General features: G+C 34.5%; 1 protein-coding gene across 1 annotated transcript in view; it reads right to left on the reverse strand.

The window, feature by feature from the left end:
* The window catches only part of csmd3a (CUB and Sushi multiple domains 3a), a 516,772-nt gene that overhangs the window by 394,962 nt on the left and 93,947 nt on the right, over positions 1-27,863 (reverse strand). The window contains exon 5 of the mRNA XM_073847643.1: positions 11,512-11,719. Coding sequence (XP_073703744.1) covers positions 11,512-11,719 — 208 coding nt within the window. The remainder of the gene's footprint in view (positions 1-11,511; positions 11,720-27,863) is intronic.

The raw sequence follows: 27,863 nt of genomic DNA on the forward strand, positions 1-27,863 counted from the left end.
TCTAATAGCCTTGGTTATCTTTGTGGAAAGCAACAATTGTAATTCTCAAATCTTCAGAGAGTTATTTGCCATGAGATGCCATGTTGAACATCCAGTGGTCAGTATGATAGAATTGTACTTAAAGCACCTAATTTTTAACTTCTATAATAAAAGATACACAACTTTGTATGTTCCTGTCATGCAGACAAAAACATAAACATGATGAATAGGACATGTGGCTTTGCATGGTTAAACAACATACTGTTGTTATCAATAAGGTTGTACTCACTTTTGTTGCCAGCTATTTTGACAATAATGGCTGTATGTTGAGTTATTTTCAGAGGACAGTAAATCTATACTGCTATACAAGTTGCACATTGACCATTCTAAAATATATCCAAGTTTAATTTCTATAGTATTGTTCCTTGAGAAGATACACTACAGTGGTTGCTGAAATGTGAGGGGTGTACTCACTTTTGTGAGATACTGTATGCAACACCTCTCTAAATGTTTACTGCAGTAAGCAGGTTTCTCCTACACACTCAAAACCTCAAAACATCTCTGAATACAGAAGTTGAGTTGAATCTCTGAAGTATTTATTTACTGTCAGAAAAATATATGTGAGAAATAATATGAGAAATAAATTAATAATTTAATTTTTTTTTTTTTTTACTAAAACTAATTATAAAAATACTAAAATATTATTATTTTGCATGGCATTTCCAAAGGCAAGGTCATGGATTCCATTTCCAGGGAATGCATTACTGATCAACTGTATACTTGTAAGATGCTTTGGATAAAAGAATCTGCCAAATGTGGTTTTTTTTTTCCTTTCTTTTTTTATGATATTATTATAAGGTACAGTGGCTTTATCCGAAGCAGGCTAAATGAAGGAAGTATTGGAAGATTCATATGCCATAAAATGTGACCTTTATAAATGACTGTGCTGTTTACTGAGATGCAAATGGCGTAAAAACAGCCATCAGCTGTCGCCACTAACATCAGATCTATTGTTTCTTCCCATCTGCAAACATCTCAAGGACTGGGCTATAACTTTAAACTTCATAACAGTCAATCGGCTGTGACAGTGAAAGTCTATAGTAAAACAGGGCAAAAGTATTTCAAGGCTAAACCATTTCAGCCGTCACAGACTTTCCAGAACGACTCCTTTCCTCTGCAATGAACTCGAACCCGCTCGGCCTTGCTGTCTGTCAATCACGGCCGGCGCTGCAATTATTCAAGTGAGATCCGACAGTGGAATCGCTTTTTGAAGAAAAACACAGTTCATACTTGAGTCTCAAACACTTGTCAGTTCTGTAATGTTGAAAAGGGCAAACGAGGGATTTTGTACGTTTGTGAAACGTCAAGACATCAGCCCACGTTAAAGCCTGGATCCAACCCACAATATGACCTGAAAGATGCCAGATTGACTTTGAGTTCCCAGAACACCGGTAAAATGTTTTGAGACCCACTTCATATTTGGCACCAGCGACGCTAACCAATGACCTCACGTCATCTGCAGGTTTCACAAACACAACACTAAAACTCACTGCCATAATGCTAGGGCACTGTAAATGGATGCTTTTATGGTGGTTTTCACCCCCAAAATAAGTGGTATTACACTGTGAATTTTTTTTATCAAAGTTTTGTTTCGCTTTTATTTTTATTATTTCTTTCATGTAATGCTTATTTAAAAAATAGGATCCAAAGATTTCTGCGATGCTGAAAACGCAGGAGTCACTGAATCCAGTCATAAAAATGGAACTTGCTGTATAACGCAGAATGTCACAGAATTTGAAAAAGTAGGTCATTACACTTAAATCAAATCATGATTTAGACTAGTGTCTGTGAATATTAAACTGCAAAAGACTATTTAAATATGATTCTCAACATTTTGGTCCACAGGGATTGTTTTAATATCTAGCAAGCAATGATAGTGTGCGGGATTGCATCTTTTTATATTTTTGATACTAAGTGAGTCTCTTCGGAGCATTTTACCACCTAATTTGAGAAAAACTATCATCAGGTTATATACACATAAAAATGAAGGTCTTCATGGAAGCCCATCAAAATAAAAGTTCTGTTTAACTTAAAGAAATTGTGACAGAAATATATTTTTGTACAGTAGAATGTATGTCTCAATGACGATAATATATATATATATATATATATATATATAGAATGATAGACAGACTGAACGATAAAATGATAGAATGATAGAACAATAGATAGAATGATAAACAGAACAATAGATTGCATGATAGAACGATAGAATGATAGAACAATAGATAGAACGATAAATAGAATGATAGATAGCATGATAGAATGATAAAATGATTGATAGAACAATAGAACGATAGATATATAGATAAAACCATAGACAACAGAATGACAGATAAGAGAATGATAGACAGACTGAACGATAGAACGATAGCATGATTGAATGATAGAATGATAGAACAGTAGATAGTATGATAGAACGATATAATGATAGGACGATAGAGCGATAGATATAACGATAAAAATAACGATAGATAGCATGATAGAATGATAAAATGATTGAGAGAACAATAGAACGATAGATAGAACGATAGAACGAAAAACAGAATGACAGAACGATAGCATGATTGAATGATAAAATGACAGAATGATAGAGCAATGGATAGAATGATAAACAGAACAATAGATAGCATGATAGAATGATAGAACAATAGATAGAACAATAAATAGAACGATAGATAGCATGATAGAATGATTGACAGAACGATTGATATATAGATAGAACGAAAACAGAACGATAGATAAGAGAATGATAGACAGACTGAACGATAGAATGATAGAATGGTAGAATGATAGAACAATAGATAGAATTATAAACAGAACGATAGATAGCATGATAGAACGATAGAGCGATAGATAGAACGATAAATAGAATAACAGATAGCATGATAGAATGATAAAATGATTGATAGAACAATGGAACGATAGATATATAGATAGAACGATAGAACGAAATACAGAATGACAGATAAGAGAATGATACAATGATAGAATGATAGATAGAACGATAAATAGAACGATAGATAGAACGATAGAATGATAGAACAATAAACTGATAAAAACTACCATAAAAACTTAGCGAAAATATTTTCAATAATCAAAATAAAAAAACATTTAGGTAACACATTATTTGAAGGAGTCCTTGTTACACATTACATGTACTTACTATTATAATAACAATTAATTATGCATAATTACATGGCAGTAAGTCAAACCCTAACCATATAGTAAGTACATGTAGTTCATTAAACTGTAACAAGGACACTTTAAAATAAAGTGTAACAAACATCTCTCTGTCTTCCTATTGTTCATATTTATCTATAATTGTATCAATCTGTCATTCATTCTGTCTAACATTTGTTATCTATTGTTCTTTCTTTCATTCATTTTTCTAGCCTTCTTTCTATCATTTCATTGTCTGGCTTCAATCAGACTCCATTCAGTGATAGTGAAGGAGGAATGAGTCATGTAGTGACCAGAATATCAGAGACACTTGGTGACAGGCTCTTTTGACCACTAAATAATCACCCAAATACCCTAGCAACCACAGTAAAACACCCTGGCAACTACATAGCGATGCTTTTTCTACCACCCACAATATCCTAGCATTGAAAACGTACAAATCCGGTCTGTTAGTCTGGCTTTATCATCACCTCTTTATTCTCTCTCTCTCCAAGCAGGCAGGAGGAGCGAGAGAGTGGAGGTGTATCCATTTCCTGTGTTCCATTGGTGTTTTGATTTATTTGTGTCTTTTCAATTACTATCTATTTTTATGGTATTGTTTGTGCAGTGGGTCAGCAAACAATAGGACTGCTGTAGTCAGAGCTGGACCTGTAGTCAAACGTGCTCACGCTTTATTAATACAAAAATGCACATTATGTTCTCCATAATAATAATGTTATCTGGCCTTTGCCGGTGGTTACGCTGTTATTGGTCCTAATTCTCAGGCGCATGTACTCACCTTTAGGGCAGAAATTTTGCAATATACATCTGTTATTTCAGGCCACACAAGCCAAATAGCTTATCTCGGGGAGTACAGGCTCTAAAGCACTTGTCCCAATATGCATTCAGCATTGTTGCCAGTGCAAAGTCAAGCATCTCTATTATTATCAGTCACACTTAGAGTTAGGGATTTAAACAAACTCCTACTCATAACTATATCACACTTTGGCCTGTAGCCTACTGATTGTGCTACACGCATGAATGACACATCAAGGTGTGCTACTACTTTTCGAAGTCACCTGACTTAAGTTTATCACTTTAAATTTCATTCATAGACAACAGAAAGATGCATGGATGAATGGACAGATAAAGAGACAGAACGAAAGAACAATAGAAAAAAAGGCATAGATAGAACAATGGATAGAATAAATGACTGATAGAATGATAGACAGCATGATAACCATAGAACCATAGACAGACAGACAGACAGAATGATACATAGCACGATAGAACGATAAAACAATAGATAGAACGATAGATAGCATGATGAATAATAAAATGATTGATAGAACAGTAAAACGATAGAACAATCGATAGATAGATAGATAGAAAGATAGATAGATCGTTAGATTGATAGAACGACAGCATGATAAAACAGTAAAATGATGGATAGAATGATAGAACGATAGAGTGACAAAACGTTAGAAAATGATAGAACGAAAAGAGAATGACAGATAAGAGAATGATAGACAGACTGAATGATTGAATGATAGAACGATAGAATGATAAACAGAACAATAGATAGCATGATAGAATGATAGAGCGACAGAACAATAGAGAACTATAGAATGAAAAAACAGAATGACAGATAAGAGCATGATAAACAGACTGAACGATAGAATGATAGAACGATAGCATTACTGAACGATAAAATTATAGAATGATAGATAGAACTATAGACAGTGACAGAACGATAAAATGATAGAACAATAGAGCGATAGATAGAACGATAGATAGCATGAAAGAATGATAAAATGATTGATAGAACAGTAAAACGATACAATGATAGAACGATAGATAGAACAATAGAACGACAGACAGACAGACAGACAGACAGACAGACAGATAGATAGATAGATAGATAGATAGATAGATAGATGCGACATGATAGAGCGACAAAACAATAGAGAACGATAGAACGAAAAACAGAATGACAGATAAGAGAATGCTAGCATGATTGAATGATAAAATGATAGAATGATAGAACGATAGTGATAGAACGATAGAAAGAATAATAAAATAATTGATAGAACAGTAAAACGATAGAACGACAGATAGAACGATAGATAGAACGATAGAATGACAGATAAGAGAATGATAGGCAGACTGAACGATAGAATGATAGAATGAAAGCATGAATAAATGATAAAATGATAGAATGATAGAACGACAGAATGATAAACAGAACAATAGATAGCATGATAGAACGATAGAACGATAGAACGATAGAACGATAGATAGATAGATAGATAGATAGATAGATAGATAGATAGATAGATAGATAGATAGATAGATAGATAGCATGATAGAATGATAAATAGAATGATAGATAGAATGATAGAATGACAGATAAGAGAATGATAGGCAGACTGAACGATAGAATGATAGAATGAAAGCATGAATAAATGATAAAATGATAGAATGATAGAACGACAGAATGATAAACAGAACAATAGATAGCAAGATAGAACGATAGAGATAGAACGATAGAACGATAGAACGATAGAACGATAGATAGATAGATAGATAGATAGATAGATAGATAGATAGATAGATAGATAGATAGATAGATAGATAGATAGATAGATAGAACGATACATAGCATGATAGAATGATAAATAGAATGATAGATAGAACAATAGAATGATAGAATGACACATTGCATGACAGATTGATAAAAAGAATGACAGATAGAATGATAGAATGATACATAGCATGATAGAACGATAAAACAATAAAACGACAGAACGAAAAACAGAATGACAGATAAGAGAATGATAGACAGACTGAACGATACAATGATAGAATGATAGCATGATTGAATGATAAAATGATAGATAGCATGATCGATAGATAGATAGATAGATAGATAGATAGATAGATAGATAGATAGATAGATAGATAGATAGATAGATAGATAGATAGATAGATAGATAGATAGATAGATAGATAGATAGATAGATAGATAGATAGATAGCTTCTGGATATGTCTCCGATCTGATACGAGTGACGATAAAAAGATAATATTATACCCAAAGATCCAGTGCAAAATAATGATGACAGTCCATGAAGCTGTCTGCTTTTAACCTTCTCCCACCATGCAACATAATCTGCGTGAGTGTGTGAGAGAGTGAGTGTGTAGGGTTTATTTCTTTCTTTCTTTCCAGGCAGTGTGACGCAGGGAAGTGGGACAAATCTTGTATGCAGCGGGCAGCCGCAGTCACGGCGAGCGTGTAAAACCTCTGAGGAGCGAACGGATACAAAAGACTTCATTTGGTCGTGTCTCGCCGAGCGGCCTGTGTTGGGAAAAAGAGGAAAACCGCTCGCTTTAAATGATGCAGAACCCTAACAAGAACACGCCATTCATCTTCATCTAAGAATAAAAGACTTTCATCATCACAATACGGAGAAACGCAGACACATCTGTTTACTTTCCCAAAATATGCTCGAGTGTTGACCTTGCGGTTTGAACGACGTCTGATCTGAGACGCTGCATGAGTACAAACACAATACTGACCCAGAAACAGTCATGTTATGCTTGCAAAATGTGGCCCCAGGTGTCTCATTTAGGTCCTGTAGCATGTTTCATCTAAGACAAAAAGAAATGTAATATAGTTTCCAAACGCAGGCCGCTCTTTCAGCAGAGGAGAGCAAGAGCAATGGCTTTAGTACGCCCCTTTCTATGAGTGATTTGTAACTTACAAGATTGTTGCTTTTGCCCTTTCCAACATACACAAAAAAGTATGGTAGAATTACATAAAGGTCATTCTGGCAAAACCATTGATTTGTTTGTTTGGCTTGAACAATATTAGAGGGGAGAGGTTCGTTCTGCTCGAACGAAACTTGGCTTCATTTTTCATGTCGCTTATAGAAATGACTTAAGCAAATCAATGAAGCAACCGACAAGCAAGGTCATCACCGCCACGCCAGGATACTGCTCGCACAACCGCGTTCCCTGCGCTCTTTACATGCGCTTACAGCGTCTGATTGTCGTTTCGGCATCAGCAATTGAGGATTTGTTCGGTATGGAGCTGCTTTCCTCTGCCAAGACTGAAATCTGAGGATTTGCAGAGTCATGCAGGCTGCATCGAATCAAGTTAAAGACATCTATTCTTATTTCAAAAGATTCTCACAAGCTCACACAGTCATTTCAGAGGTTTGATAGAAGTTTTGGCACCTTCTGAGTAGTTTTCTTTAGACAATCTATCACATAAATCGCACATCTCCTCCCCTTCAATTGTCATACTCAAGATCATTTCCACACTTTGAAATTAAGATGTTGAATCCTATGAACTTATCTATGCATACATTAATTCTGAACGGACTGGAAACAATCTGAACCACTGTGTGGGAAGGTAAAAACGCCAAGGGACGAAGGTACAGTAATTATGCAGTTATTTCTAAAGAAATGTATATGAAATATCGATTTGAGCTTGGATCTGTTGTTCTCAACTGGTGGGCTGTTGCAGACAGCAGGGGGAAACAATGATAAATGCAAATAATACAATACAGCTAAGCATATAATCATTTACAGTTAGGAGAACAAAACAGAAAGGCTTTTGAAAAGAAAAACAAAATGCTTCCCACATCTTTTGTTGACAATGTCAAAGGCTGTGCATCCAATCAAACTGGCTATTTTGTGAATTCACCTGTAACATTGTAAAACACAGTCAAATTATACCAATGGCAACATGCACAAATTATGTGACATGCCCTCAACCTCGAACACAATGTATAAAACTATAAAAAGTGTAAAACAAAATATGATGATAAACATGGTTTGTACATACTGTGTTTTGCATTATAAATTATCAACATAAATAATAATAAATGTGTACCTGGTATCTCTATGCAATGGATAGTACAATTCATTTTGACCTTGTAGGGACATTTTTTAGGTCCCCATGAGGAGTACAGCTTATAAATCATTCAGAATTAAGTTTATTGAAAATCTAAAAATGCAGAAAGTTTGGTTTGAGGGGTAGGTTTAAGGTAAGACAATACTGGGGATGTAACAGTGTAATCAATATTGTGGTACTGTGATAGCAAAACTTTCTCAATATCATCGTGGTCACATGATGATATGAAACGACAAGTCTTCCAGACTTTATAGTTTTTAAAAGGGTCATCGAAGGCAAAACTCACTTTTACATGTTGTTTGAACATTAATGTGTGTTGGCAGTTTGTGTGCACAACCACCCTACAATGATAAAAATCCACCAGTGGTATTTTTTTAATCTTTAAAATTAATATCCCCTTTTTTATAATCAGGTCATTCTCAGCTTCTTGTCCGTGTGATTATCATTTTCATTTATTTTACAATATATGGCTATTACTGTCATAGGAATAACAACAATATAAAATTGTTATTATTATTGTTATGTTATTATTGTATTATTAAAATTATTATAATTATAATTATAATAATAATAATAATTATTATTATTATTATTATTATATTATAATTTGTTTGGCTTCCTAAATCACCAGTGTGAATGTAATTTAAACTGAGACAGTATACCAAAAATAAAAAGATTTCATAAAAAGTTCAGGTTCAAGTCAAAGTACATTAGACAGAATAATTTAACTTTAAAAATGTACAAAATTATTATTTTTTTCAAGTCTTTATTTGTCTTTTTTTTTTCAAATACCATAATACGTAAATATCGCATCGTGGACTTCATATCAAGATATTATCATATTGTGAGATTTTGATATCATTACATCCCTAGTTTGTACAGTATAAAAGTCATAAAAATCATCCCCATAAAAGGTGTAAGCCAGTTATGGAGGAAACTATAGGTCTGAGAAGATTATGCAGTTTAATGCTCATTATACAACAACAGGGTTTCTGCGGGTTTTATGGAGGTAAATTTAAGACATTAAGACTAGAGTAAAGAAAATTTAAGGAACACAAAGGAACACAATACATCAATATATAAATGTCTAGGGAGTGCAATGAGTTTATAGTTTGAAACACTACAACAGATATCCATTATTTATTAATGGAGTCTTAAAAAAAAAGCTTAAGGTCTGAATAGCTGTGCTCCCAAACACTAGAATATGAAAATAAGTTTTACTGTAATTCCACTCCTTAGTATATGTGTTGTTTTCCAATGCAAATGTCTGAAGATTCTTAAATCAAGATACATCTACTTGAGAAGCAAAATGACATAAGATAAATCTTGTTTATAGTCAAAATTGATCAAAACGAAATGAGTTATGACTAAAACAAGAACAAATATCTGCCAGTGGGCATCTCAAGTATTTGCATCTCAAGTAAATGTTGTTGTTTTAAGTATATTTAGATATTTGTATTGCAAAACAAGAGCAAAATACTAACATACACATTTAGCAATGCATGCAGCATTTTAATGCCTTGACTTTATGAATTTATAGCTTAGACATTACGCTCAGAGACTGTTGGCTGCACTGTAAACAAAATCTGTAGAAATTACAGTATTACTGGCAGCTGGTTGCCAGTAACTTACTGTAGATTTTAATTTATGCTATTTACTGGCAACAGTTTGTTCAAAGTTAATTGAACATTAAACATTAACAAGTCTTTATCTTTACAGAATAAAACTAAAATAACAGCCTCATGCAAAGCATTCTGGGAACCAAAATCTGAAGGAAAAAAACAGAAAAAGGTTGATGAAGGTTTCTGCTTCCCAGAATGCTTTGCAGTAGGTTGTTATTTTATAGTTTTATTCTGTAAAGACAAAGATTTGTTAATGTTTAATGTTCATTTAACTTTGAACAAACTGTTGCCAGTAAATAACATAAATTAAAAATCTACAGTAAGTTACTGGCAACCAGCTGCAGAACTACAGCAAATTTTTTACAGTGTGAACATCTGATGCATATGGCACACAAAATTGGAAACACTTCAAAAGTTTCAAAGTCGTCATCTGGTTGCATTTGACAGTATTTCGGAGAGATGTGTGTCACATTATTTAACGTTTTGCCTTGAAACAAAGATGTTGTGACGCCAAACCCCCTCATGGAAGAAGAAAGTCGTCGTGTTTACAGCTGTGACAATGAGCGCTTATTAGAATCAACTAAACCTGGGTTTTCAAAAATATGTGAAATACGTAAAATTCACGGTATAGACTGTTTAAAATGGGATTGGTATTCAGTGATTCATCTTTCCCTGCATCAAAGCTCTGAAATCAATGCAAATTTGTTTCCGCAATGGGATAAAAAAAATTAAAATAAATAAAAAAAGGTCATTGCAACTATTTCTCCCACAATTTGGAAGTTCATTTGACAATTCTGAGAAAAAAAGTTAAAATTGCGAGAAGTAAATTTGCAATTCTAAGAAAAAAAATTTGAAGCAATTCTAAGAAAAAGTTGCATTTACCCTTTTTATTGTTGAAAAAAAAAAACAGAATTACAAGATGTAAACTCAGAATTCAGTGAAAAAAACTCGAAATTGTGTTGACTCTTGGGTAGTCCATGTCCATTCAAAGCAGCCAAGGTTCCCAGACCTTCTGTTGTTGTTTCACTTCAAGAACAAAAATTTACAGATAATGTACTCACCCCCTTGCCATCTAAGATGTTCATGTCTTTCTTTCTTCAGTTGTAAAGAAATTATGTTTTTTGATAAAAATATTTCAGGATTGTTCTCCATAGATTTTCTCCATGCATATCTGTCTGCTGCAGAAGTACCAACCCAGTATTTACAAAGTGAACATGCAAAGAAGGTCAAACACCCTTTACAAAAAAAGGTAAAACAGCGATGTAGGACGATTTTGGAGGAGAAACTAAGTTTTTCGACATACCCTAACTGTCATAAACAGGAATAAAGATGAGCTAGACCAAGCGTTTATGGTTAAAAAGTATATAAATTTATTTATTTTTTTAAATAAGCAATAATTTCTCTAGATAGGACCCTTATTCCTTAACTAGGATTGTTTAGAGGCATTCGAAGCTGCATTTAAACTTCATTTTGGAAGTTCCAACTCACACTATATGGAGAGAAATCCTAAAATGTTTTCCTCAAAAAACACCACTTCTTTACGACTGAGGAAAGAAAGACATGAACCTCTTGGATGAGAAGGAGGTGAATACATTATCTGTACGTTTTTGTTCTGAAAGTAAACTCCTTTAAGACCTTAAATTGTGCAAGGGCAAATTAAGACTTTTTAAAACCTGCAGAAACCCTGTCAACAATAACTGACCACAGAATCCAGCAGCTGACCAATCAGAACAAAGAATTCTGATGCAACATAATCCAGTCAAACTCACCATATTGTTGGTGGATCGGATCCCTCAACTTCTAAAGAGTCAAGTTTGCTGTCCATTTGGAATTCCGTGAAGACCAGTGAGATGGTGTCTCCTGGATCAGCCAAGATGGTCCATGTGCACTCGCCACTGCTCTGATAGTCCTTCTGAAAGTCTGGACTGGAGATGGTGCCACTGGATCCTCGAAAGGTTCCGCCACATGTGTCCTCAGCTGTTGGCCGAACAAATGCACAGTATAAGCAAATATTATCTACAATGTTACAAAACATGTATGTGAACTGAAGGCATTATTTTCTGTCAAGCTGTTCTGAAATATTAGTGCATACAGAAAAGAAGAAAGCAGAGCAGGCAGGGGTCTTCCGACTGTTAGCTTCAAGTCAAAGGTCTGTTTTGCAAAGCAAAATCATTGACATTATGATTATGACGGATAATGAGCAACACACTGCGAAGGCGAAGCTCCCTCAAAATACATTTTGGTGTCTTTTTTTTTCATACTTCGCCAACACTGGATTGGATTTTCGTCTGCCAACACAACAATAAACAGCGATAAGAGCAATTATTGTACATCAGGTTGATCACGCTAATTGCTATTTGTGTTCTAAAGAACAGAATGATTGTTTTAATGAGTATTATATGGCTTTTGTAAGCATTTATTTTCCAAAAACAAAAATAAAATCAACACTTAATTATGCAGCCCAAGTCTGCCTTGAAAAGAGAGACAGTGTCAGATAATTAATCTAATTAGCTTCATGCAGGATAAGAGGAAAGCGTCTTAACAAACACTCCAAAATGCACTTACTGTACCTAATGAAGGGTGTTTTATAGTTAAAATAAACATCAGCAGGACATCAGCTAATGCAACATATTCGATTTTCAGCGTATACCATCACTCTCATGTCGTTCCAAACCCATATGTGATTGTTTTTTCCATGCAACACAAAAGAAGGACTTTCTGAAGCTCTTTTACCTGAAGCAATCGCTCATAGTGAGCTGTCAAGCTGCACAACAGGGCAATATTGTAAATACTGCAAGCACTGCAAGTTCATATGATAGCTTTGCATGAAAAATCATTTATTCACACTGATGTGGATCTAAATCTGTATGACTTTCTTCTGTGGAACACAACATAAGATAAAAAGTATGACAGTCAATGGGGTCCAATGTTGTTTTGATGAGTTGAATCACTGACACAGTTAAAATATTGTTCAAAATAACACATTTTGTGTCATGCAGTCAGAAGAAAGTCACATAGGTTTGGAACAACATGAAAGTGAGTAAATAATAACAAAAAATATATATTTTTGGTGGAACTATCCCTTTAAATCCAATTGTTATTCAGTGATAAATCCTTCTCTGAAAGCTCTAAAATCAATGGAAGCTTGTTTCCGCCATGGGATAAAAAAATATAAATAAATTAAAAACGTGCATGTGAATTTTATCTCTCATAATTTGGACTTTTTTTTCAAAATTCACAGAAAAAAAGTCAGAATTGTGAGATACAAATTGCAATTCTAAGCAAGAAGACAAAACTGTGAGATCAAAAAGTCGCAATATTGCAAGCATTGCAAGTTCGTATGATAGCTTTGCATGAAAAATCATTTATTTACGCTAATGTTGTAAATCTGTATGACTTTCTTCTGTAGAACACAACAAAAGATATTCGGAAAAAGTATGAAAGTCAATGGGGTCCAATGTTGTTTTGATGAGTTGAAACACCGACAGTTAAAAAAAATTGTTCAAAATAACATTTTTTGTTTGGAACGACATGAAGGTGAGTAAATAATGACAAAAAATTTTTTTATTATTGGTGAAACTATCCCTTTAAATCCAATTGTTATTCAGTGATAAATCCTTCTCTAAAAGCTCTAAAATCAATGGAAGTTTGGGATAAAATTGGGTCAGAATTGTGAGATATAAATTACAATTCTAAGCAAAAAGTGAAAACTGTGAGATTAAAAAGTCGCAATATTGCCCAATAGGGCAATATTGTAAATATTGCAAGCACTGCAAGTTCATATGATACACTCTTAAAAATAAAGGTGCTTCACAATGACATAGAAGAACCCTTTTTGTCTAAATGGTTCCATGTGGATCTAAATCTGTATGACTTTCTTCTGTGGAACACAACATAAGATAAAAAGTATGATAGTCAATGGGGTCCAATGTTGTTTTGATGAGTTGAATCACTGACACAGTTAAAATATTGTTCAAAATAACACATTTTGTGTCATGCAGTCAGAAGAAAGTCACATAGGTTTGGAACAACATGAAGGTGAGTAAATAATAACAAAAAATATATATTTTTGGTGGAACTATCCCTTTAAATCCAATTGTTATTCAGTGATAAATCCTTCTCTGAAAGCTCTAAAATCAATGGAAGCTTGTTTCCGCCATGGGATAAAAAAATATAAATAAATTAAAAACGTGCATGTGAATTTTATCTCTCATAATTTGGACTTTTGTTTCAAAATTCACAGAAAAAAAGTCAGAATTGTGAGATACAAATTGCAATTCTAAGCAAGAAGACAAAACTGTGAGATCAAAAAGTCGCAATATTGCAAGCATTGCAAGTTCGTATGATAGCTTTGCATGAAAAATCATTTATTTACGCTAATGTTGTAAATCTGTATGACTTTCTTCTGTAGAACACAACAAAAGATATTCGGAAAAAGTATGAAAGTCAATGGGGTCCAATGTTGTTTTGATGAGTTGAAACACTGACACAGTAAAAACATTGTTCAAAAAAAAAAACATATTTTGTGTCACACAGTAAGAAGAAAGGCAAATAGGTTTGGAACGACATGAAGGTGAGTAAATAATGACAAAAATTGATTTTTGGTGGAACTATTCCTTTAAACCCGATTGTTATTCAGTGATTCATCTTTCTCTGCAGCAAAGCTCTAAAATCAATGGAAGCTTGTTTCCGCCATGGGATAAAAAAATAAAATAAATTAAAAACGTGCATGGGAATTTTATCTCTCACAATTTTCACAATTCTCAGAAAAAAAGTCAGAATTGTGAGATACAAATTGCACTTCTAAGCAAAAAGTAAAAACTGTGAGATTAAAAAGTCGCAATATTGCACAATATTGTAAATAATGCACTCTAAAAAAAAAAAAGGTGCTTCACAATGACATAGAAGAACCCTTTTTGTTTAAATGGTTCCATAAAGAACCTTTAACATCTGAACAATCTTTCTGTTTCATAAAAGGTTCTTTGTGGCGAAAGAAGGTTCCTCAGATTATAAAAAGGTAAGAAAGAGATGGTTCTTTGAAGAACCTTTGACTAAATGGTTCTTTGTAGAACCAAAATTGTTTTTTCTATGTCATCGCTGTGAAGAACCTTTGAAAGCACCTTCATTTTTAAGAGTGTAGCTTTGCATGAAAAATCATTTATTTACACTGATGTGGATCTAAATCTGTATGACTTTCTTCTGTAGAACACAACAAAAGATATTGGGAAAAAGTATGAAAGTCAAAGGGGTCCAATGTTGTTTTGACAAGTTGAAACACTGACACAGTTGAAACATTGTTCAAAATAACATATTTTGTGTCACACAGTAAGAAGAAAGCCAAATAGGAGTAAATAATGACAAAAAAAATAGATTTTTGTTGAAACTATCCCTTTAAATCCAATTGTTATTCAGTGTGATTCATATTTCTCTGCGCCAATGCTCTAAAATCAATGGAAGCTTGTTTAAACCATGGGATAAAAATAAACAAACAAATAAAAAACGTGCATGTGAATTTTATCTCTCACAATTTTGAACTTTTGGTTCACAATTCTCAGAATTGTGAGATATAAATTGCAATCCTAAGCAAACAAAAGTCAAAATTGTGATTAAAAAAAATTGTAATTACCTTTTTTATGGTAAAAAAAAAAATTACAAGATGTAAACTCAATATTCTGAGGAAAAAAACTCAAAATTTTAAGTCATTATCTTGCAATTCTGAGTTTATTTTGCAATGTTGCCTTTTTCGCTACATTTTTAGTCATATCTCACAATTCTAAGTTTACATCTCACAATTCAGATTTTCAGAAGTACCAAATCTCAATTACCTTTTACATTTTTTAATTCCGTGTCAAATAAAATTCACGATCGAACGAACGAAAAAAATTGCAGTAACCACAGTTCAAAGGGTCAGGAAAATCTCCTTCCTTAAGTTCTCTATAGGTCCACATCCATATCTGACAGTGAGAGATATATGTCCTGATTTGTAAATTACATTATGCATATTTAATTACTGCAATATAATTTCAAATGCACATGCAGTAGCGCACGTCTTGTTCATTACGAATCCTGCAGACGGCAGGTGCATTTGCATGTTCAGAGGCTTTAAAGCAGCGGAACATCCATTACTAAAATTTCTGAAAGCTTCAGCTTCATATCTATTAATGTGTGCTGGCAGTCCATGTTCCCTAAGCTGCAAATTGCCTTATATGTCGGCATTTCTGCCCTAAAAAGCTATTTTAGGCAAACTCATGCTTTATCACAGGACTCTCTCGACAGCTCATGCAAGGAGAAAATAACGAATGAGCTTCAGCCACACGAGGATCCGGATCTGCGCCACACAGCTGCTTAAAATGCAGGTAATGCAACATGTTTGCACGTAAACAGTTTTTTTTTTTTTTTTGACTAAACAGCAAAAAGTCCCATCCACATTCCACACCGCAGCTCATTTTGACTAAGAATCACCTAGTTTGACAGGATTTTGTCTAACAGCTAAAGTGGCTAAATGGTAGTTGTTTTCATGCCATTTAGGAATAATTGATCTGAAATACATTATGCAAGAAGAACAGAATGCAGTGAATAAAAGTAGTTTAATGAAAATGATTCAATTTAGTATGATAAATTATGAAAATGTATGCCGTGGGGCTGTTTTATTGCATTATTGCATATTTTTTCTACTAAATCAATGGGTGTCCATCAATTATGCCTTACTTAATGATAAATTATGGCATTGCAGTCTCTACAAAAAGTAATTTTAGTTATAATTTTAATGTTTAATCAATTAAAATAAGTACCTAAAAAAAGTACTTAAAATACTTATTTTAAATTAATTAATTGATTTAAATGAACAGTTTTTTATTTAGAATTTTAGATTATGACACAGCAGTCTACATAAACAGTTGGAATGCCAAATAAAAAAAAAAAATTAAAACTTCAAATACCACCAACATAACTTAATTTAAAATATTTTATATTCAAACTGTATTTTTAATTTAAATTATTTCTTAAGTTCATTAAAATGTAATTTAAATACTTATTTTGAATTACAGTATGGTAGTCTTCACAAACTGTTATATCATAATATCATAAATATCATAATATGTACAGATTTTTCATTATCCAAGTACTTAAAATGTCAAATAAATACTTTACCAGTCAAAAGTTTTTGAACAGTAAGATTTGTAATATTTTTTTAAGAAATCTCTTGTGCTCACCAAGCCTGCATTTATTTGATTCAAAATACAGCAAAAACACTAAAATTTTGAAATATTTTTACTATTTTAAATAACTGCTTTCTATTTAAATATATTTTAAAATAAAATTTATTCTTGTGATCATTTTCAGCATTATTACTCCAGTCTTCAGTGTCACATGATCCATTCTAATATGCTGATTTGCTGTTTAAGAAACATTTATTATTATTATTATCAATATTTAAAACAGCTGAGTATTTTTTTTCCAGGATTCTTTGAGGAATCCAAAGAACAGATTTATTATAAAAATTCGTTTTTTGAGCAGCTAAGCAGGATATTAGAATGATTTCTGAAGGATCATTCTACTGGAGTAATGATGCTAAAAATTCAGCTTTGAAATCACAGGAATAAATTACATTTTAAATACATTCAAGTAGAAAACATATTTCTACATTTTACTGCTTTTGCTGCACTTTGGATTAAATAAATGCAGGCTTGGTGAGCAGAAGAGACTTCTTCAGAAACATTAAAAATCTTAATGTTCAAATACTTTTGACTGGTAGTGCAATTCAGAAAAGCAAGCAACATTTTTCGTTTAAATAATTTTTAAATGTTAAATTAAGTACTTATTTTAAATTATGCCTTGTTAGTTTCCTCAAACTGTTATACAGAAAATACATGCATCAAACTTCAAACAAGTACTTTTCACAGACATAATCTGGAAAAGTAGCATTTTCATTTTTTTGTTTTCATTACCACAGACAAAACTTTGAAAACATGAAAAAGAGGACAAAATTCAATAATTATTTTAGCATCAAAAGCTTCAAGTTTCGACCTGGTACCATGTAAACACAACTTTGTTTCCAGGCGGGCTTGACTTTTCAAACTCGCTTCTGAAAGTTTCATAAAGCTAGTCAATCAGATCAAAAAAGTAGAGCTGGCTAGATCAATAAAGTCCTTTTACAGTTTTGTCTGTGATATAGATTAGACAGAGCAGGTAAGCGGGCTGTGGGCAGTCCAGGGGTGTGCCGTCTGAGACTGAGACGATACAGAAGAGGCAGTGAGTTCAAGGCATTTGGATCTGATGTGAAGGGTACATGAAAGGTACCGGATAATAGATCGGTACATCCCTTATCCTCTCTCATTAAAGCACAGCTCAGAAGAAGAAACATCACACTATGAGGGATTAATGTTGCTTTTCAAGACTTAATTTGGATTCTCATTATCTTTTATTCTGCAGGATGAACTGTCATTTTTTTGTTCTTTCATCAGACTGGAAGTTCAACACTCCTCTATGAGTGTTAGAGAATCAGCTCAAACCCTGTTGAATATGGTTACATTATTGCCTATATTAGCCCTGTCTGACTTTACGGCGGCTTCACAATGTATTTTTGTACTCAAACTATAGTGAAGTGCGTCATTTTACACTTGTGTGACTTTATGCAGCCACTTAAAAAAAGCACTTCCACAACAGCTGATTAAAAGTCACTGTGGAAAAGTTAGTTCCGAGAAGTGAACCAGCATAATTTGTTATTTGGAGCTAATGAAATGGCATTCAGACATTTAAGTGCAACTTAATGTGCAAATACTTTTTGGGGCCACACATCAACTTAGATTATGAATATGCGTTAAAACCAAAACTGAAGATTAGCATTACAAGCCTCGCCTGTAGCATTTCTAAGCAAAATTAATATTAAAAGAAACGTCTTCTAGTCAACATGAAATCAAAACTGAATTCATTTACTTACTTAAAACACACATTTATACATTTCTGGTCTTGTGCAAGGTTTGGTATGCTACATTTTTCTGAAATTTCATTATATATATATATATATATATATATAAATACAGTCATGGCCAAAATTGTTGGCACCCCTGAAATTTTTCCAGAAAATCAAGTATTTCTCACAGAAAAGTATTGCATTTACACATGTTTATTCCCTTTGTGTGTATTGGAACAAAACAAAAAAGGGAGGAAAAAAAGCTAATTTGACAATGTCACACAAAACTCCAAAATGGGCTGGACAAAATTATTGGCACCCTTTTAAAATTGTGGATAAATAAGATTGTTTCAAGCATGTGATGCTCCTTTAAACTGGGGCAAGTTACCGGTGTGGGCAATATAAAAATCACACCTGAAAGCAGATAAAAAGGAGAGAAGCTCACTTAGTCTTTGCATTGTGTGTCTGTGTGTGCCACACTAAGCATGGACAACAGAAAGAGGAGAAGAGAACTGTGAGGACTTGAGAACCAAAATTGTGGAAAAATATCAACAATCTCAAGGTTACAAGTCCATCTCCAGAGATCTAGATTTGCCTTTGTCCACAGTGCACAACATTATCAAGAAGTTAGCAACCCATGGCACTGTAGCTAATCTCCGTGGGCGTGGACAGAAGAGAAAAATTTATGAAAAGTTTTAACGCAGGATAGTCCGGATGGTGGATAAGCAGCCCCAAACAAGTTCCAAAGAAATTCAAGCTGTCCTGCAGGCTCAGGGAGCATCAGTTTCAGCGCAAACTCTCCGTCGACAGTTAAATGAAATGAAACGCTATGGCAGGAGACCCAGGAGGACCCCACTGCTGACACCGAGACATACAGTTTGCCAAAATGTACTTGAGTAAGCCAAAATCCTTCTGGAAAAACGTCTTGTGGACAGATGAGACCAAGATAGAGCTTTTTGGTAAAGCACATCATTCTACTGTTTACCGAAAACGGAATGAGGCCTACAAAGAAAAGAACACAGTATACCTACAGTCAAATATGGTGGTGGGTCAAAGATGTTTTGGGGTTGTTTTGCTGCCTCTGGCACTGGGTGCCTTGAGTGTGTGCAAGGCATCATGAAATCTGAGGATTACCAAAGGATTTTGGGTCACAGTGTAGGGCCCAGTGTCAGAAAGCTGGGTTTGCGTCAAAGATCTTGGGTCTTCTAGCAGGACAATGACCCCAAACATACTTCAAAAAGCACCCAGAAATGGATGGCAACAAAGCGCTGGAGAGTTCTGAAGTGGCCAGCAATAAGTCCAGATCTAAATCTCATTGAACACCTGTGGAGAGATCTTAAAATTGCTGTTGGGAAAAGGTGCCCTTCCAATATGAGAGACCTGGAGCAGTTTGCAAAGGAAGAGTGGTCCAAAATTCCGGGTGAGAGGTGTAAGAAACTTATTGGTTATAGGAAGCAACTGATTTCAGTTATTTTTCCAAAGGGTGTGCAACCAAATATTAAGTTAAGGGTGCCAATAATTTTGTCCAGCCCATTTTTAGAGTTTTGTGTGACATTACGTCAAATTTGCTTTTTTTCCTCCCTTTTTTTGTTTTGTTCCAATACACACAAAGGGGATAAACGTGTATAGCAAAACATGTGTTAATGCAATACAGTCGTGGCCAAAAGTTTTGAGAATGACACAAATATTAGTTTTCACAAAGTTTGCTGCTAAACTGCTTTTATATCTTTGTTTCAGTTGTTTCTGTGATGTACTGAAATATAATTACAAGCACTTCATACGTTTCAAAGGCTTTTATCGACAATTACATGACATTTATGCAAAGAGTCAGTATTTGCAGTGTTGGCCCTTCTTTTTCAGGACCTCTGCAATTCGACTGGGCATGCTCTCAATCAACTTCTGGGCCAAATCCTGGCTGATAGCAACCCATTCTTTCATAATCACTTCTTGGAGTTTGTCAGAATTAGTGGGTTTTTGTTTGTCCACCCGCCTCTTGAGGATTGACCACAAGTTCTCAATGGGATTAAGATCTGGGGAGCTTCCAGGCCATGGACCCAAAATTTCAACGTTTTGGTCCCCGAGCCACTTAGTTATCACTTTTGCCTTATGGCACGGTGCTCCATCGTGCTGGAAAATGCATTGTTCTTCACCAAACTGTTGTTGGATTGTTGGAAGAAGTTGCTGTTGGAGGGTGTTTTGGTACCATTCTTTATTCATGGCTGTGTTTTTGGGCAAAATTGTGAGTGAGCCCACTCCCTTGGATGAGAAGCAACCCCACACATGAATGGTCTCAGGATGCTTTACTGTTGGCATGACACAGGACTGATGGTAGCACTCACCTTTACTTCTCTGTACAAGCCTTTTTCCAGATGCCCCAAACAATCGGAAAGAGGCTTCATTGGAGAATATGACTTTGCCCCAGTCATCAGCAGTCCATTCGCCATACTTTTCGCAGAAGATCAATCTGTCCCTGATGTTGTTTTGGAGAGAAGTGGCTTCTTTGCTGCCCTTCTTGACACCAGGCCATCTTCCAAAAGTCTTGGCCTCACTGTGCGTGCAGATGCGCTCACACCTGCCTGCTGCCATTCCTGAGCAAGCTCTGCACTGGTGGCACTCCGATCCCGCAGCTGAATCCTCTTTAGGAGATGATCCTGGCGCTTGCGCTTCCTGGACTTTCTTGGATGCCCTGAAGCCTTCTTAACAAGAATTGAACCTCTTTCCTTGAAGTTTTTGATGAACCTATAAATTGTTGATTTAGGTGCAATCTTAGTAGCCACAATATCCTTGCCTGTGAAGCCATTTTTATGCAACGCAATGATGGCTGCATGCGTTTCTTTGCAGGTCACCATGGTTAACAATGGAAGAACAATGATTTCAAGCATCACCCTCCTTTTAACATGTCAAGTCTGCCGTTCTAACCCAATCAGCCTGACATAATGATCTCCAGCCTTGTGCTCGTCAACATTCTCACCTGAGTTAACAAGACGATTACTGAAATGATCTCAGCAGGTCCTTCAATGACAGCAATGAAATGCAGTGGAAACTTTTTAAATACGGTCAGAGCATGGGGCCAAAGACACGCACAGAGTTTCGTAATGACACGCCAATGCATTCGTAAATATAGCATTTTACAACAAAATTCTAAATGGCCGACGCCCAAAATGGCTGACATGGGAAAATTGGGTATGGCTCAACTCGGCATGCTGCACCGAATCTAAAGAGACCAGTTTTGTGAAACTGTGCAGGTAGCCTCAGGTCATTGTTGTTTTAAAACACACCAAGTTTGATCTCAATACGCTAAACCGTTGTGGAGATATAGCCTTACATCCATTTTTGCGTGCTCTTTGTCAAATTTGATCAATTCAATTCGATCTATTTTGGTGAAAACCGGACTTGTTCGAAAAAGTAGGTTTTTTAAAACTATTAAAAACTGTGAAAAAACAAAACCTTACGATTTTTAAATTTTGCTATGCGTTTGACTCGACATAAGCCAAGTATGAAGATGACCTGTGTAAATTTTTTTTTTTTACCAAATTGTTGTGCCATGTGTCAGTGTAAGGTGACAATGGCACATACAAAGTTTGGTGTCAGTATCTCAAAGCTTTGCAGAGATACAGCCTCAGATGCAGTTTGGCACCATTCCAGCAAACTCGTTGATGTGTTAAACGATAACCGCTTCGTATGTCGACACAAAATCCATATGTTTTTGCATCAAATTTGGTGAAAATTGGACCAACAGTCTAGGAGGAGTTCGAAAAAGTAGGTTTTCAACAAATTAAAATGGCAGACAGGAAGTTCAACTGATTAGAAAAATTGGTATCTATGTTCTCAGCATAGAGTTCACCTTCATTACAATAGACCAATTTAGCCAATTTGACCACAAGATGACACTGCCCCAAAACTTTTTAAATACGGTGAGAGCATGGTGCTAGAGACACACACAGAGTTCTGTGACGATACGCCAGTGTGTTCGTAAATATAGCATTTTACAGTAAAATTAGAAATGGCTGACTTGGAAAAATTGGCTATGGTTCAACTCGGCATGCTGCACTAAATCTAAAGAGACCAGTTTTGTGAAACTGTGCAGGTAGGTTTAGGTTATTGTTGTTTTAACACACACCAAGTAGGGCTGCACGATTAATCGTTTTTAAACCGAAATCGCAATTTGAAAGGGTGCGATTTTCAAATCGCAAGAGCTGCGATTATTTCGATTTATTATCAAATGTGGTAACAAGCATATAAGTCGTTTTTGACAGGTCACTTCAAGTGCATATTACGTCTTCATGCTTATATTACGTTTGATGCAGAGTTTAACCAATAGGGGGCATTTTAACACTGCATGTAGAGACATGCACGGGACGTATTTTTCAGTCCCGCCTCCGCAGAAATATGTTGATCTCGGTCCGTTCCTACCTCGACATTCATGTTTTGTCCCGCTCCTGCCCGCATAAAAGTAACCTATATAGTTTTTTTTTCAGTACATCAATTGAATTTACATGAAACAGTTTTGTAACATCTCGTAAGTTTCACAAAACCCCAGCATAAACGTCCCCGATAAAATATTTGTTATATAGGCTAAGCATCAACATTCACAAACCACTGTTATTCTTAACAGAATTAAGAGCAAGCATGAGCTACTGTGTGTATCCAGAGCAGAATGCAAGCAGACAAAGCTAAAGTTGACATCTCAGTTCATTTGCGATCTCATAAAGCTCTAACACAAACGATGAATCTTTCACAATGTCTACACTTCGTGTGTTTTAATTTGCGAGCACGCAATATTCAGCACTGTGCAAGAATGTTTGAGCAGTGAGTGGATTCTAACTTAAACACCTGACTGCCTATCCTTGTGCTTACTGATAATAGCTGTAAGTTGTATACTAGTTGTTCTTGCTGCTTTTGTGCAATAGATGAATAACAATATTTTGCTTTTTAGATATTTCTATTTTGCGGGGGTCCCGCGAATCATTTTATTTTCCCGCGTCCCGAACAGCCGCACTCGTCCACCAAGTTTTGTCCCGCGCCGCAGTCGGTTGCCTCGGGTCCCGCTATACTCCCGTAGGAGTGCAGGTCTCTACTGCATGTACTGAGCAAATAACGTTAACGCCATTTGGAAAAGATGAGCGGGAGCAGCGGCTCAACTTCCCAACAAAGTGTCTCTTAATGTAGGTTATCATCAGTGTTTTACTGATGTAAAATTGTTTACAGTGTGTTTGGATTCCTAAAAGTTTAAGATTTTAATAATATTTTATTATATAATTTTAATTGTTAATTTAATTTTATTTAAGATACTGTAGTTATTTTCTTAATTTGTCATGATAACTGACAACTTTATTTTAAAAAAGGCAACAATGTTTAAGAGGTTTTAAATAAACAGTAGAACAGTGTAGCATACTTTGTGATTATGCTTGGTCTTTCTTTGGTTCTGTTAAAACCACCATATCAAACCTGTAGCTCTTTTATGAAATAGTAGTAAATCGCATTTTAAATCGCAAATCGCAATTTTGATCAGAAAAATCGCAATTAGATTTTTTCTCCAAATCGTGCAGCCCTAACACCAAGTTTGGTCTCAATACGCTAAATCGTTGTGGAGATATAGCCTCACATACATTTTTGTGTGCTCTTTGTCATATCATTCGCACATTATTCAAGAACGATTTGACTAATCAACTTGAATTTCATAACTTTACCAGCATGGTCTAAAGATGATCTGAGCCAATTTTCAGACAAACCGCCTAGGACGTGTTCGAAAAAGCAAGTTTTCAAACTATTAAAAATAGCAAAAAAACTAACCCTTACAATTTTTACATTTTGGTGTGCATTTGACTCGACATAAGCCAAGCATTCAGAGGAAACACTTTTCATTCTAGACTTTAATGGTTCAAAAGTTATTAGCATAAACATGAGTGACACTTTAGACAAATGGTGGCGCTAGAGAGTTTGAGTTAGAGACTCCAATTTTGCTATAGTTAATGTTGAGACTGTCCTCTATCTGTGTGCCAAATTACACAACTTTCCCGCAAGCGGTTCTATGAGCTGGCGTAGACTCAAGAGCGGAAGAAGAAATGGAAGAAGAATAGGAATGCCAACAGATACAAAAAAATAAATCTTACATCAAAATGCCTCTGAAAGATGTTAACAGGCCCTCTTATCAACTCCTGATGAATAAAATCAAGACCCTCCCTACATCTTCATTTGAAATATTTTGTTTCAGTCTATAATCTGTCACTTTATGGAGAAAAATGTGGGTTGTGAATGCTGCTTCATGTTAACGTTCAACAAAAGAATGTCTTGACAGACAGTCAGTGTTTAAATTCCTGTTGGATAAATTTAAATAAAGCTTGTCATTTTCTTCCCAACTCTCAATTATGCAAACGTCATCTGCGCTGAATCCAGCGTCAGGTAATCATAACGATTATTAGAAGGATGCAGAGTTTATGCACACACATCTACAAGCAAGAACAATATGTTATGATTACATCCCAGGTGTGGAGCCGCATGTGTTTACGCTACAGCTGAATCACACACCTGTGACACACTTATAGAGCACATAAAGGAATCAATAATCGCAATATATGAGATTCCTTGCCAGAGGGTACTTTATCTTCCCCTGGAAAGACAAAATAACCGGTGGAAATTGTTAGAGTGGGAAAGCGGGATTTTGTTAGAAACAAACAGAGGTGGTCTTGCTCGTAATTAAGTTTTAATTGTAAATGTTGACTGTACAATCTATTTTATTCACATTGTGTGTACTGTTAAAAGCTTGCAAGAAAATACTAGTCATTTAGTCAGTTAATGAAGCAGCAGGCTTGTACAACCAAACTGCATTTCCCATCAGTCTCTGTGGCTACACAAGAATGATAACTACAGCTATATCTAATGATCTAATGATCCTGCAAAGTTTTCTGTTCAAGTAAAAAAGAGAGAAACAACTCTGAATTTGCTCAGTATATCCAACTGATGGCCTTTCGCCAAAGCTACATTTAAAATACATATACTGATTGTACGTTTCCATTTTTCTCGAAACATCTTCCTTCATTGCTTGTAGGGATGCACTCGTGTCACTTATTAACAGCAAAATGAACTCAACTTGATTTTGGTTTTCTCTTAAAAGCTACTCAAACTGCTAAACACTGAAATTACTGAACAATAATAATGCACAAAACTCTAATCTAAAAGCTCATCTTTTTAACAATGAAAGATGCAATAGAAACATGTCTCTCTAAGTATGGTGATGTTTGTTACTGTAATTGTAAACATTTTCAATCACTGGCTCTTTGTTGTCATGCCCATTTAAGAGACAAAAGTACATTGATTGAAAACCTAATGTCCAAATAAAAAAAAAAACAACTGATGGTTTTCTAACACAAATAGCGCTCATGCTACTCTCATATACTCAAAATGAAGCACAGCATTCACACGCAAACCAGAATTATGTGTTTGGAACCTCTTGTGCAAATATGGATTCAAGCTGATCACAACAATTTAGCTTGATTGTGCTGTGTGAAATTTTACAGGATGCTTGTGCAAAAGAATTGGATCATTTTGGTTCAATGCTGCCCTAAAAAGAAAACATTCTCAGTTCAATTTAGGTTTTCAAATGGCATACAAACCTGATTTACAAGTGATTTTATATACACAGAGAACATATTCAAAGCAAATAAAGTGTTTACTTTTATGTTTTATGTAACTTTTGTGAAAATAAAATGTCAAAATATATACTGTAAATAAGCGTAACAGATATATTTATGTGAAAATAAAACATTCTGACTTATACTTCTTAAAAGATCTAAAAAATAAAACAATGTTCTAAATGTAATATTCTAAATTTGATTATATTTTCAGTGCACAATTAATCGAATCCAAAATAAATGTTTTTGTTTACATAAGTATGTGTGTACTGTGCATATTTATTGTGTACATATAAATAAACACACATACAATATATAGTTTAAAAATATTTAAATGTATTTACATGTATATATGTATATATTATATTAGATATATTATTTATAAATATATTTAACATAAAACTTTTCTTAAATATATACATGCATGTGTGTGTGTATTTATATACATAAATACAGTGCACACACATACATTATGTAAACAAAAACATTTATTTTGGATGCGATTAATCGCAATTTATCATTTGACAGCACTAATTTTTAATTATTGAAAACTTTTTGCCTTCAAATGGGTATAACAGTGGTTTGAAGGATAGTGTCAAAAAAAATGTATTTTATTTTTAGGGCTGCACTGTCAACCTTAAATAGTCTTTTGGTGTATTTTAATATCAGATTAACAGATCAGATCTGTTCCAAATATGCCTGGCAAGCAGTGCTGAGACTAACACATAATAGAATTAATGTAAGTTATGTAATCAGATTACTTTTTTCAAGTAACTAGTAAAGTAACACATTACTTTTCAATTTACAAGAAAATATCAGTTACTTTTTCAAATAAGTAATGCAAGTTTTTTGTTATTAAAAATAATAAGCAAGCCCAAATCAGGTGACAAAACATATAGAAAGCCCGTTTCCGCCACTGAATAAAAAAATTAAAAAGGTTTTGTCTAACAATTCTGTTTTTCCTAATTTTTCCTTTTGACTTTTTCCTCAGAATTGTGTCATATAAACTCACAACTGCGAGTCATAAAGTCAGAATTGCGAGATGTAAACTCGCAATTTTGACTTTTTTTCTTGCAGTTGCGAGTTTACATCAGAATTGTGAGATATTTTGCGAGATATAAACTCGTAATTTTGACTTTTTTTCTTGCAATAGCATCATACAAACTTGCAATTCGGAATTTTTCTCACAATTCCGAGTTTACATCTCGCAACTTTTTTCTCAGAGTTGCGTCATATAAACTGACAATTGCAAGTCATAAAGTCAGAATTTTGAGAAAAAAAAAAGTCAGAATTGTGAGTTTATTATTGCAAATATATCTCGCAATTCCGACTTTATGACTCAATTTTCCTCAGAATTGTCATATAAACTCGCAATTCTGACGTTTTTTACAATTGCGAGTATAATAAACTCACAATTGCGAGTCATAAAGTCAGAATTGCGAGATATAAACTTGCAATTCTGACTTTTTTTCTCGCAATTCAAACTTTTGTCTGAGAATTGCATCATATAAACTCACAATTCTGACTTTTTTTCTCAGAACTGTGATATAAACTGACAATTGAAAGTCATAAAGTCAGA

This window comes from Garra rufa, chromosome 9 (genome assembly GCF_049309525.1).
Source record: "Garra rufa chromosome 9, GarRuf1.0, whole genome shotgun sequence".
Classification (NCBI taxonomy): Eukaryota; Metazoa; Chordata; class Actinopteri; order Cypriniformes; family Cyprinidae; genus Garra; species Garra rufa.